At 47.6% G+C, this 13649-nt stretch overlaps 1 protein-coding gene across 1 annotated transcript in view; it reads left to right on the top strand.

Annotated features, from left to right (window-relative positions):
* Nucleotides 1-13649, top strand: part of LOC142312966 (uncharacterized) — a 220074-nt gene that overhangs the window by 145550 nt on the left and 60875 nt on the right. Inside the window, exon 25 of the mRNA XM_075351955.1 lies at nt 4651-4740. Within this exon, the coding sequence (XP_075208070.1) occupies nt 4651-4740 (90 nt within the window). The remainder of the gene's footprint in view (nt 1-4650; nt 4741-13649) is intronic.

The raw sequence follows: 13649 nt of genomic DNA, 5'->3' as shown, positions 1-13649 counted from the left end.
TCTGCACGCGCGGTACACCGGTGTACCGCGAGTGCAGTGCGATTTTTCTCTCACCCCATTCACTTTAATGGGTGCGAGAGAAAAGAGTCTCGCATTACGCTGTGATTGTTTTTTCGGTCCAATTAAGGCTGAGAAAATAATCGCTCATGTGCGCTGACACACAGGCTAAAATTGGTCCAAGTGGAATGCGATGTTTTATCGAATTCCACTCGCGCCGATTTTCTCGCCGTGTGGCTTAGGCCTTATAGTCCGGAGACAGCTTCCTGTTATTTTTCTCCTTATGCCCCACATGATCCTTGTGATTCGTGCAAAGCAGGAGAGGAAGCTTTCGGCACCTGCTCAGAGGCTGCACGTCCTGAGTGAGCAGCTGAATGACTTTCCACCTGACTAGCTCTAGGACATTTCAGGTCATGTGATCAGTCACAGAGCCTTGAAGGAACTTCAAAATGGGGTAATGTGTACACAGTCTGTGTATGTAATGTATATATGTAGCAGAGCTTTATGTATGTATAAATATGCTTATGTACCAAAGCTGAGATGCCTAGATAGTAGTTGCTGCACTGAGGTTCATGATTTCTATCAATTAAGGTTCATTCAGACATCTATTGACATCGGTCCAATCTCAGATCACAATACTTGAGGATGAATGCTTCATATATTTCTATGAGACTGTCACGCTCGGGTTTGGAGAGCTTCAGCTATTCAATGCATTGCATTCCGAGGCTGTACCGATGTGCATGAATGTCTGAATAAGCCCTTATACATATTACATGAAGGCTCCCATACACATAGGGCTAAAGTCGGCAGAATCCAACAACAATCTGATGTGTATGGGGGCTTCCCGACTCTACCTCAATAATTGATGTAAAAGGAGGGAAGGATCTGGCATGGTGGAATTCCAATTGTTGATTCTTTTGTTCTCTCTTAAAGGGAACCTGTCACCACTTTTTTGGCCTGTAAGCTGCGGCCACCACTACCGGGCTCTTATATACAGCATTCTAACATGCTGAGAACATAAAAAAAACTTTATAATACTGACCGAACGGTCGCTCGGTTGGCCAGATGGGCGTCTCAGTTCTCCGGTGCTGGCGCCGCCTCTTTCGGCCATCTTCGTCTTCCTTCTGACTCCTGTGTGCGTGACGCGTCCTACATCATACACACTCGCCGGTCCTGCGCAAGCACACTACAATACTTTGATCTGCCCTACTTAGGGCAGATCAAAGTGCGCCTGCTCAGGACCTGAATGCCGGCGAGTGTGGATGACGTCGGACGCGTCATGCACCGTGGCTAGAGAAGAAGGAAGACGAAGATGGCCGAAAGAGGCGGTGCCTGCACCGGACAACGGAGACGCCCATCTGGCCAACCGAGTGACCGTTAGGTAAGTATTATAAAGTTTTTTATTTATTTTCTCACAGCATCCTGGGATCTTATATACAGCATGTTGGAATGCTGTATATAAGAGCCCGGTGGTGGTGGCCGCAGCTTATACGCCAAAAAAGTGGTGACAGGTTCACTTTAAGATAAGCCGCCACCAGAGGAGTCCATTATCTGCTGTCTGATAGAAAACACAAGAACAATTGGCAGCCCCATAGGACAAGAATGGTACTCAGACTGAGTGTAGTGCCCGGTCCCTGGGCAGCGCCCCTGCACGATTCGCTCTCATGTCGCGGGTGGGGGCGCCGTTCTGTTCACCTGCCCGGCAGACCCATGAGCCTCGTTGTCACCCCGGGGCCTTAAGCAGTCTCCCTCTTCCATGCCACACACAGGCCTTCTGGGAGTGTCCAAAGGGTGCGCGCTCGGCCACGTCCCCTTTCTTAAAGGGCCGGAGTCATAACCCAGAAGTGTACTTTGAGGACCGCAGTCTCCCTGTAGGTATTTCAGGCACTCCACCTTTATGCAACATTGCTCAGGCACCTCCTCTATCGGTACTGCGTTGCTAGTTCTCAGGTCCCGTACCCCTTACTGTTGTGCTGTTCCACAATGTTTAATGTTATATCTACTGTTATCAATGTCCTATATGATATATATGTTCATGCCTGTCCTTTGCTGCCATCTACTAATTAGGCCCTTCAGTTCCTCTGGTTCTTTTAGTCCAGCCTGTGGGAGTGTTTTTAGCCCTACATGTGACCTCACATCCTGCCTCACATCTAGTTTTTGACCAGTAGCAGCTCTAGGACAATCATCACAAGACTACAACAGTTACAGCCACTTGATCACTGTACTGCTGCACGTTTTTGTGCATGGAGGAAAAAATAAACCACCGTTGCTTCATCTCAGCGTGTGTACATTTGAATCCATCCATCCTGGAGCGCTCTGGTCATGTCTGCTTCACCTAGTGGAAACGAAGGTAAGACTCCTCACACCTCTACCCAACTACCTGCCTTAAATCATCTCTAAGAGGGGACAGAACAGTCAAAAACTTCCTTAGAGCCCAAATCAGTCACAAGACTCATTATCAGCCCAATACCCCGGCTACGGATCCCTAAGGACCTCGTATCCCTCTCTGTAATCTGCCTAGCAACAGGCCTCGTGCAGTAATCTGCCTGCAACAGTGCATGCCTGGACAAGCCTATGAGGAAGCTCTCCCATCTGCCACGTCCTAAGCCACCTCTGCCTGCATTGAAAAGGAACAGTTGAGGCACCTGCTGTTTCCCTCTTGCCATACCCCATCTATAGACTCCCAGTATATTATACCTCATCACTGCAGATTGCAAACCCCCAAGATTTGCTAAAAACACTTTGGAAATCTCATCAGGGAGTCCTTACGGAGCTGCACAGCGATTTTCGGACCCCTATTCAAAAGTTGAGTTTCTTAAAGAGACAGTACACCTTAAATCAAAATGGCCGAAAAAGACCTCGGACAGTTCCCCACTGCTGAAACAGAGCAAATGCAACCTGATACTGTCCATTATGAAGCCCAGGAGGCAGATCCCACGCTTCCAGCAGGCCAAGTTGTCTGACTAAGACGCTCTTCCAAACCAACGATAAAGGCCATTGAAAACTATCACACTATGAAAGATGAGCTATGTGAGCACCTGGAAGAACAGTTGGAACGAGTTACCTTTTACATGTCAAGACTTGAATCCTCAGCAGGTGATGCCGCATGCTTACAAGCCGCTATGGAACGGCTGAACACAGCTCAAGAAAGATACAAGAGACTGTCAAGAAGGTACATTACCTTTCTAAAAGACTCTAAAATTGACTAAGCTCTTTCAGACCTGAGCAAGGCAGAATCAGTGGACAGGGAAAGAGACGCTGAGGTGCAAGTCACCATAGACAAAGCAGAACACCGCATCTCTCACCAGCAACAAACCAGATCACACAGATCAACCTCATCTAAACATTCTTCTCAATCATCCGGATCATCATCCTCAAGAAGCTCAGCCCTGAGCGACAGAATACTAGAGGCCCGCATAAGAGCAGAGGAATCCAAGGTGAGACGCACCTTCACAGAAAGAGAAGGATAAGCTATGAGGGCAGAAGCCCTTGCTATAGCGGAATCAGCAAAAGCCAAGAGGGCAGAAGCGGAAGCCCTTGCTAGAGCAGAAAAAGAAGTCAAGTGGGCAGAAGTGGAGGCTCGGATAAAGATCCTTCGGTCTCAGATGGAAGAGGAAGTTGCACTAGCTAAAGTAAGACTACTCAAGCAAGCATTGAGCCAAGGTCCTGATCCAATTTACTCGCCACCACTGGGAACAGACAATCCAGTTGATCGCACCAGAGACTATGTGCTGAATCAGTTACCTGCGCCAACTCCGGTTTGCAGTACCGTCCCAGCCGACAACACTGAAACCTCCAACTCAGCTCTACCAGTGCCAGTGCCGTCCACAGCACCCGAGCAAGGTAATAACAGTCATCAAGAGGTGCCTTATCAAACACAGTCACCACAGCAAGATGGTAATAAAGTGTTTCCTGACCCACCTCCACAGCTCAAGGAGCAGTCATCAGAATCTACAGAGGCTAAACCACAGCTCAACCCTGCAGCAACATCATTCTACTCGGGAGCATCTTACCCTTTTACTCCAGGCAGCCCATATGCCCCAGGGGCATCACGAGTCATCGTGGCAACAAGCGGTGAGAAATCGGATATGTCTGAGTTTGCCAGGTTCATGGTGAGCAGAGAGCTAATCAACACTAGTCTCACAAAATTTGATGATCGCACAGAGAGCTTCAGAGCCTGGAAAGCAACTTTCAAGGCAGCCATCGCCAATCTCAACCTAAGTGCAGAACAGGAGCTCAACCTCACGATCAAGTGATTGGGCCCAGGCTCTACAAACCATATCAAGAGCCTCAGAACTGTCCATGTGGGACAAGCAGAAGCAGGTCTTGCTCGTGCCTGGCAAAGACTGGAACACACCTTTGGCAGCGCAGAAGCAATAGAGAAAACCCTATTCAGGAGACTGCAGAATGTCCCAAAGATCAACCTTAAGGAAGTCAACAAGCTTCAAGACGTAAGTGATCTGCTTATGGAACTGGAGCTTGCCAAAAGAGATCCTCGTCTATCCGGGCTATGCTATCTGGATACAGCCCATGGAGTGAACCCAATCGTGGTGAAGCTGCCATACAGTCTGCAGGAGAAGTGGGCAACGTCAGTCTCAAGGTACAAAAGAGTGCATGACGTCACCTTTCCCCCCCATTTATTCACTTCTGCAGGTTCATCGACGAGCAGTCCCAGATGAGGAGTGACCCTAGCCTCGACTTCCTAGAGTTGAACACTGCAGCTGCAACTACATCATCGTCAAGGTATGAAGGTGCCATACACAAACGTAGAGGTGCTAAGAGCGCTGTGAGTGTTAGGAAGACTGAGCTACCATCACCTGCAACACCCTCAGATAAACAGTACACCACCTCATCGGGAGACAAGTCTTTCAATCGAGAATGTCCCATCCATAAAAAACCACACTCACTGAACAAGTGCAGAGGGTTTAGATCCAAAAGCTTACAGGAGCGCAAGAAAGTCCTCACCGAGCTTGGGGTATGTTTCAAATGCTGCGCATCACTGGAGCACATGGCCAAGGACTGTAAATCCATCATCAAGTGTGAGGAGTGTCATAGTGAAAAACACGCCTCAGCCATGCACCCTAACCCAGTCGCTAAAGACACACCGGCTGCAGTCACCACTGCTCCCACTCCAAGTCATGGCGGGGAGCCCAAGAATCAGACTGACACCACCACAGCCTTCTCCTAGTCAAGCTCAGAGGTATGTGAAGAGGGCCAAATGGAGAAATGTTGTGCCCAAATATGCCTAATCAAGGTTTATCTAGAGGGACATTCAGAAAAGGCAATAAAGGTGTATGCCATCATAGACGACCAAAGCAACTGGTCCCTTGCAGGATCCAAATTCTTAGAAGCCCTTGGAATTAAAGGACCGTCAGAACCCTACACCTTGAACACTTGCTCGGGTCGCATAGAAACTAGTGGCAGAAGAGCCCATGGATTCATCGCTTCTATCAACGGGAAGATCAAAATACCTCTATCAACACTCGTTGACTGTGACCAAATACTTAACCACAGGGATGAGATTCATACCACTGCACTTCGTTAAGCACACCTAAGCCACCTGATGTTATCCCACCCGAGGACAACAATGGAGAGATTCTACTCCTGCTTGGCAGAGACAATCTAAGGGTACACAAGGTGTGGCAGCAGTGTAATGGGCCTGACTATGCACCATATGCCCAGAGACTGGACTTGGGATGGGTAGTTATTGGAAATGTGTGCGATGATCAATCAGGAATTGACTCCTTCAAAACTTATATGCGTGGAGATGGGCGCACAACCTGCTTAAGGCCATTTCCTCATCACTATGGAGTAAAAGAGAAGTCTCCAGACTCCATACAGCCACCTGACATCGCTTCTTCTCTGCATATCGACAACTTGGGAAGATCAGTCTTTCACACAACCAAGGACGACGATAAAGGAGCCTTGTCAGTTGAGGTCAGAGAATTCATCAAAATAATGGACTGTGAGTTTTCTAAAGACAAAACCAACCACTGAGGCTCTAGAGAGCAAGCTCAGTCTAGATTTAGCTCTCATCAGCGTTCTATGAACAGCAAATCTGAAATGAGAGAACACATTGTCGCCTTTATGGACAGAATCTTCCGCAACAACCACGCAGAACCTGCTCCTTCCTTGAAGAAAAATGAAGAGTGCTGGTATTTGCCTTCATTTGGCGTATACCATCCTCTGAAACCCAATCAAATTAGGGTTGTCTTTGAGTCCAGTGCCAAACATCAAGGCGTATCCCTTAACGATGTTCTCCTCACAGGTCCCAACCTAATAAACAACTTGGTAGGAGTATTGCTGAAGTTCAGAAAAGAGCTTATCACCATCACTGCTGACATTGAACAGATGTTTCTGACTGTTTCCTAGTCAGAGAGGACCACCGGAACTTCCTCAGATTTCTGTGGTACAAGGACAATGACACCAATAAAGAGATGGTGGAATATCGTATGAGGGTCCACGTATTTGGAAACAGCCTGAAACATTATATCCCCCCAGCCTATATCATATTGCAATCAGGCTTCAGCAGTAGCTATTGTCTTTGATTTGGTGGGGGTTGCATATATATTGTTCTCCTCTGCAGGGTGCTTCCCTAGTACACAATCTCTGGAGACTGTGTCTAGGAACTTCTTTCTAACTAGTAGCTACAAGTAGCAAATGTTAAGGGGGTGGATCTAAGGAGAGGAGGTGGGAGATTCAGTCACATGTTTTTTAGTTTAGTTATGCTTTGTTGGGTGAAGGACTAGGACCTGTGCTGAGGCCAGCTCCGTTTTGCCCGTACATGGACGATTGGACATTGAGGATCAGCTGCCACACTGCTGGATTTAGGGAACGCATCTGAGGACTGTTGCATTCTCCTTGGCGTCGGATTGCCCCAGATCTGTTTCCTTTGTGTGGACTCTAAAGAACCATTTGGATATTGGATGTTTTATGCTCCCTGCCTCATTAAATCTTCTTGGATTGTTCATCGGTCTAGTGTCCCTTACTGCTCTGTCGCATACCCCGTCACACAGCCCTTCACCCGCAGTTGCAACTTATGGCCTCCGGAGAACCGCATTAGAGGGAGAGTATGAGTATGGAACAGACGCCAGAGACTTTGTTGCGAAAGAATTTTATGTAGATGATGGGCTCAAATCACTACCCACCAAAGAAGCAGCAATTGATTTGCTCAAGAGGACTCAAAGTATGCTGTCCCAGGCGAAACTCAGGTTACACAAAATTGCTTCAAACAGCCTGGCCGTAATGAGAGCCTTTAAGTCGGGTGATTACGCGAATCGGTTCAAGGACATTGACTTGGGGCTAGACACTCCACCTGTGCAGAGGAGCCTGGGCAACAGATGGGATCTTGCAGCTGACTCCTTCGGATTTCAACTAAGTTGCTCAGACAAGCCATTTACAAAACGTGGTGGCCTTTCTATAGTAAACAGCTTATTCGACCTCCTGGGTTTCGTAGCGCCTATCACTATACAAGGCAAATCCCTATTGAGACAACTCTCAGAAACCGTCAAGGACTGGGATAACCTACTCTCTGTCCTGACAAACAGCAAAATGGGAAGCTTGGAAACAGACCTTGTGTGGGTTGGACAACATCCACATCCCAAGATGCTACATCAAAACCTCACTCACCTCTAGCATAAAGAAGGAACTCCACATCTTCTCAGACGCCTTTGCAGAAGCCATAGCAGCGGTTGCTTACCTGAAGGTGACAGACCCCAATGGGCAAAACTACATTGGATTTGTGTTTGGCAAGGCTAAGCTGGCCCCGAAGCCCGACCATACCATTCCCAGACTGGAACTCTGTAGCACCCTGTTGGCAGTGGAAATTGCCGACTTCATACTACAAGAACTGTGTGTTTACATAGATCAGGTCCAATACTACACTTGACAGTAAGGTTGTTTTAGGTTACATCTACAATCAATCAAGACAATTTTATGTGTACCTCAGTAACCACATTGAAAGGATCAGGAGATTCTCCAAACCAGAACAATGGCATTATGTACCATCTGAACTGAATCCGGCAGATCACGCAACTAGACTTATGTCTAAAAGTTCTTTTTGCTAACTCTTCTTGGCTTACAGGTGCAGAGTTCCTGCTAAGACAGTCAGAGGAAGGTGTCCAGGAAGCCTTCAGCATCCTAGATCCAGACAACGATTCAGAAGTCTGAGCTGAAGTCAACACCCTGGTCACTAGTGCAGGAAAAACTTCCAACCTCTGTTACCAACGTTTTGAATGTTTCTCCAGCTGGATGAGACTCGTCAGGACTGTCGCAAGGTTAGTGTATATCGCCAGATGCTATAATAAGGATCTTGAAAATAAAGACTGTCATTGCTGGCATGTCTGCCACAAACCCCTTTCTGCTGAGGACATCTCCCATAGTGAGTTCCTCATAATTCGCCACCTCCAACAGAGTGAATTTGCCACAGAATGGTAGTGTTTATACAGCAAACAGCAGATTCCATTAAGAAGCCCTCTCGCCTCTCTGCACTACCGGAAAGTGAGAGGAAAACAGCTGCACCAAAAAATGGCTGACTTGCCTACAGACAGACTTTCTACAGAGCCACCTTTCACCTACGTTGGCCTAGACGTTTTCGGACCATGGAGGGTGTCCACGCGCAGAACTCGTGGTGGCCAAGCAAACAGTAAGCGGTGGGCTGTGTTATTCACCTGCATGAGTGTTCGAGCCATTCACATTGAGGTGTTAGAGTCCATGGACACCTCCAGCCCAATTAATGCCTTGAAAAGGTTTCTTGACATCAGAGGACCAGTAAAACAGCTGAGGTCTGACCGTGGAAGCCACTTCGTTGGTGCATATAGAGAACTGAACATTGACCCCTAGCCTATCCAAGATCAGCTGGCAGAGAAAGGTTGCACCTTGATCTTCAATTCCCCCTCACAGTACTCATATGGGAGGCTCCTGGGAGAGGATGATCGGGATCTCACGTAACATCTTGAACTCCATGCTAATGGACGTCAATTCCTCAAGACTCACACATGAGACTCTAGTCACCCTTCTAGCTCAAGTCTCAGCCATTATCAATTCAAGACCCTTGTGCCGGTGACCATGGATCCAGAAACACCAACCATATTGACTCCTGCCATTCTTATTACCCAAAAGACTGACAACGCAGTAATACCCAGCGGAGAGTTCACTCACGTGAACACTTATCAAAAACACTGGAAACTGGTTCACTACTTGGCTGACTACTTCTGGATCTGATGGAGGAAGGAATACCTTGCCATTCTTCAAGGAAGAAGGAAGTGGCGACATCCCAAGCTAAACCTCAAGGAATGAGACTAAGGGGTACTTTGCGACATCGGTAGCAAATGCTAGCGATGCCGAGCGCGATAGCCCCTGCCCCCGTCGCACATGCGATATGTAGTGCGAGCTGCTGTAGCTAACATTATCGCTACGGCAGCTTCACACACACATACTACCTGGTCGGTGACATCGCTGTGACTGCCGAAGAATCCCTCCTTCAAGGGGGAGGTGCGTTCGGCGTCACCGCGACGTCACTAAGCGGCCGGCCAATAGAAGCGGAGGGGCGGAGATGAGCGAGATGTAAACATCTCGCCCACCTTCTCCCTTCCGCATTGCCGGTGGACGGCGGGCGCAGGTAAGGAGATGTTTGTCGTTCCTGCGGCTTCACACACAGTGATGTGTGGAGCTGCAGAAACGACAAACAACATCGTACCTGTGGACGCACCGACATTATGAAGATGAACGACGTGACACAGATCAGCGATTTTTGACTGTTTCACGCTCGTTCATCTTCTCTCCTAGGCTTTACACATTGCGACGTCGTTACCGGCGCCGGATGTGCGCCACTTTCGATTTTACCCCGACGATATCGCAGTAGCGATGTCGCAACATGCAAAGTACCCCTTAGTCCTCATGAAAGACCAGACCACAGAAAGGACTGACTGGCCTATGAGACTGATTACTAGGATACTGACTAGCCAGGACGGCAACGTTCGGAAAGTGGAGCTGAAGGTCATCAGGAAAGGTGAGACGAAAACCTTTGCAAGGCCGATCCACAAACTGGTTCTGCTGTTGCCCATAGAGAGCGTCCCTACGAGATGAATGCTACCGGACCAGAACTTTGAGTTATTGTCAGTGATATGGACTTATGTTTTGATGTCGCATTTAACATGCTTTTCCTTGCAGGAGATTATTTAAATATATATATATATAATATATATATATATATATATATATATATATATATATATATATATATATATGTGTGTGTGTGTGACGCCCTGGCCTATCAGGACGTCACGGGGTATTGTGCAATCTGCCCTTTTGTACAGTATCCACCTCCTCCTTGGTTAAGGCTGCTTTCACACATCCGTTTTTTGCTGAGCGGCACATTACGGCGCTTTGCAGAATAAACACAACCGTTTTTTTTTCCGCCGGTGGCGTTTTTTCCCGTATAGACTTGCATTAGCGCCGTATTGTGCCGCATAGCCTTGCGTTGCGTCCGGTTTTTGCCGGATGTGGCATATTAAGCCCATACGGCCGGATGGAACGTTGCTTGGCACGTTTTTAACTGCGCATGCTCAGTATCAAGCCGCATCCGTCAAAAAACGGACGGGCCGCATGGAAAAACTTATGCAACAGATCCGTTTTTTTTTGCCGCATCCGTTGCATAGGTTTTTGAGCCGGATTGAGCCGCACTGCAAAAACCGGATGTGTGAAAGCAGCCTAAGGGTCCCTAACCTTTGCTGTTGCCAAGAACAAGCTAATCAAAATCCTAGGAACACTCTGCACCACACCCACCAGACACACCAGTGGATGGCCTGAGTGGAATAGGGTCACCCACTTGGGGGGGTTGGTTAAGGGGAGGTCAGGAGTAGAGCAGTGTAGTGTTGTAGGTGAAAGAGAGAGGAGGTCAGGAGCTGGGCTCCTTGAAACTACTAGGTGGCAGACGTTTGGCTGGACCCCGGTCGCAGGGGATCCTGACAAGGGGCACAGACTGTCGAGGAGGATAGCCGGCGGCCTTGTGCCATCACCGGGCAGGGGCCAGGACACGACGGGGTACGTTGACCCTAGGTCATGGAGTAGCTTCAGGCGTCCTGACAATTTACCCGACGAGGACGGAGCCTTCAAGATCCATTCTCCACCTGCTTCAAAATCGGGGTACTAGCGCAACAAGGGGGATAGGACTTTTCACACATACGGTCCAAAAAATCCCAAGCGTGAACCCTGAGAGCAAGCTCACCCAGTTAGCCATACTGGGGAGCGGGACCCGATTAGTTCTACACTAAAGGGACCACCTAGAAGACAAGGTGCCAAGGCAAAGGTCACAGACTAACAGGCATGGGATCCAGGCGTGCTCCCTCCCAGCGGCAGCGGTGTCCAGAACTTTGGTTTATCACAGTTGTCTGTGTCAGCGTTATTGGACTGAGTGAGTACACAAGTGACCCTTATTGTCCCAACGGCACATCCCTACCCACATCACCGAGTCCCCGAGGCATTTCCCCCTACCCGTGGAGGGGTTAAACAACTGGCTGCCCACACCATCGCCACTGGGTACTCTCAACCTTAAATTTGAGTGGCCGCACGACCCCCGGGTACGGACCCCTCGAGCCACCATGGATCCAGATACGAGCAGCCCGGCTGCTGGCGTGGGGGCGGCACACACACATACATTTTTTTATATATATATATATAATATATATATATATATATATATATATATATATATATAAAATATACAGTGCCTACAAGTAGTATTCAACCCCCTGCAGATTTAGCAGGTTTGCACATTCGGAATTAACTTGGCATTGTGACATTTGGACTGTAGATCAGCCTGGAAGTGTGAAATGCACTGCAGCAAAAAAAGAATGTTTCTTTTCTTTTTTTTTTTTTTTTAAATTGTGAAAAGTTTATTCAGAGGGTCATTTATTATTCAACCCCTCAAACCACAAGAATTCTGTTTGGTTCCCCTAAAGTATTAAGAAGTATTTCAGGCACAAAGAACAATGAGCTTCACATGTTTGGATAAATTATCTCTTTTTCCAACCTTTTCTGACTAATTAAGACCCTCCCCAAACTTGTGAACAGCACTCATACTTGGTCAACATGGGAAAGACAAAGGAGCATTCCAAGGCCATCAGAGAAAAGATCGTGGAGGGTCACAAGGCTGGCAAGGGGTACAAAACCCTTTCCAAGGAATTGGGCCTACCTGTCTCCACTGTTGGGAGCATCATCCGGAAGTGGAAGGCTTATGGAACTACTGTTAGCCTTCCACGGCCTGGACAGCCTTTGAAAGTTTCCACCCGTGCCGAGGACAGGCTTGTCCGAAGTCAAGGCTAACCCAAGGACAACAAGGAAGGAGCTCCGGGAAGATCTCATGGCAGTGGGGACATTGGTTTCAGTCAATACCATAAGTAACGTACTCCACCGCAATGGTTTCCGTTCCAGACGAGCCCGTAAGGTACCTTTACTTTCAAAGCGTCATGTCAAGGCTCGTCTACAGTTTGCTCATGATCACTTGGAGGACTCTGAGACAGACTGGTTCAAGGTTCTCTGGTCTGATGAGACCAAGATCGAGATCTTTGGTGCCAACCACACACGTGACATTTGGAGACTGGATGGCACTGCATACGACCCCAAGAATACCATCCCTACAGTCAAGCATGGTGGTGGCAGCATCATGCTGTGGGGCTGTTTCTCAGCCAAGGGGCCTGGCCATCTGGTCCGCATCCATGGGAAGATGGATAGCACGGCCTACCTGGAGATTTTGGCCAAGAACCTCCGCTACTCCATCAAGAATCTTAAGATGGGTCGTCATTTCATCTTCCAACAAGACAACGACCCAAAGCACACAGCCAAGAAAACCAAGGCCTGGTTCAAGAGGGAAAAAAATCAAGGTGTTGCAGTGGCCTAATCAGTCTCCTGACCTTAACCCACTTGAAAACTTGTGGAAGGAGCTCAAGATTAAAGTCCACATGAGACACCCAAAGAACCTAGATAACTTGGAAAAGATCTGCATTGAGGAGTGGGCCAAGATAACTCCAGAGACCTGTGCCGGCCTGATCAGGTGTTATAAAAGATGATTATTAGCTGTAATTGCAAACAAGGGTTATTCCACAAAATATTAAACCTAGGGGTTGAATAATAATTGACCCACACTTTTATGTTGAAAATGTATTAAAATTTAACTGAGCAACATAACTTGTTGGTTTGTAAGATTTATGCATCTGTTAATAAATCCTGCTCTTGTTTGAAGTTTGCAGGCTCTAACTTATTTGCATCTTATCAAACCTGCTAAATCTGCAGGGGGTTGAAGACTACTTGTAGGCACTGTATATTATGGACTCAAAAGTGAATTTTCAGTGGGGGAGTGTGCTGTTCCACCATGTTTAATGTTATATCCACTGTTATTAATGTCTTATATATATGTTCATGCTTGTCCTTTGCTGCCATCTACTGGTTAGGCCCTTCTGTTCCCCTGGTTCTTTTAGTCCAGCCTGTGGGAGTGTTTTTAGCCCTACATGTGACCTCACATCCTGCCTCGATCTTAGTTTCATTTTTAGTCAGTGCATTTGTGAGGAGCACATCTATTTCTCCTTTGGTCATAAGAAAGCAAAGTTTTTACCAGTAGCAGCTCTAGGACAATCATCTCCAGACTACCACAGTTA

Source organism: Anomaloglossus baeobatrachus, chromosome 5, assembly GCF_048569485.1.
Source record: "Anomaloglossus baeobatrachus isolate aAnoBae1 chromosome 5, aAnoBae1.hap1, whole genome shotgun sequence".
NCBI lineage: Eukaryota > Metazoa > Chordata > Amphibia > Anura > Aromobatidae > Anomaloglossus > Anomaloglossus baeobatrachus.
Note: the sequence above shows the minus strand (reverse complement) of the source record. Positions and strands in the feature narration are given on the sequence as shown.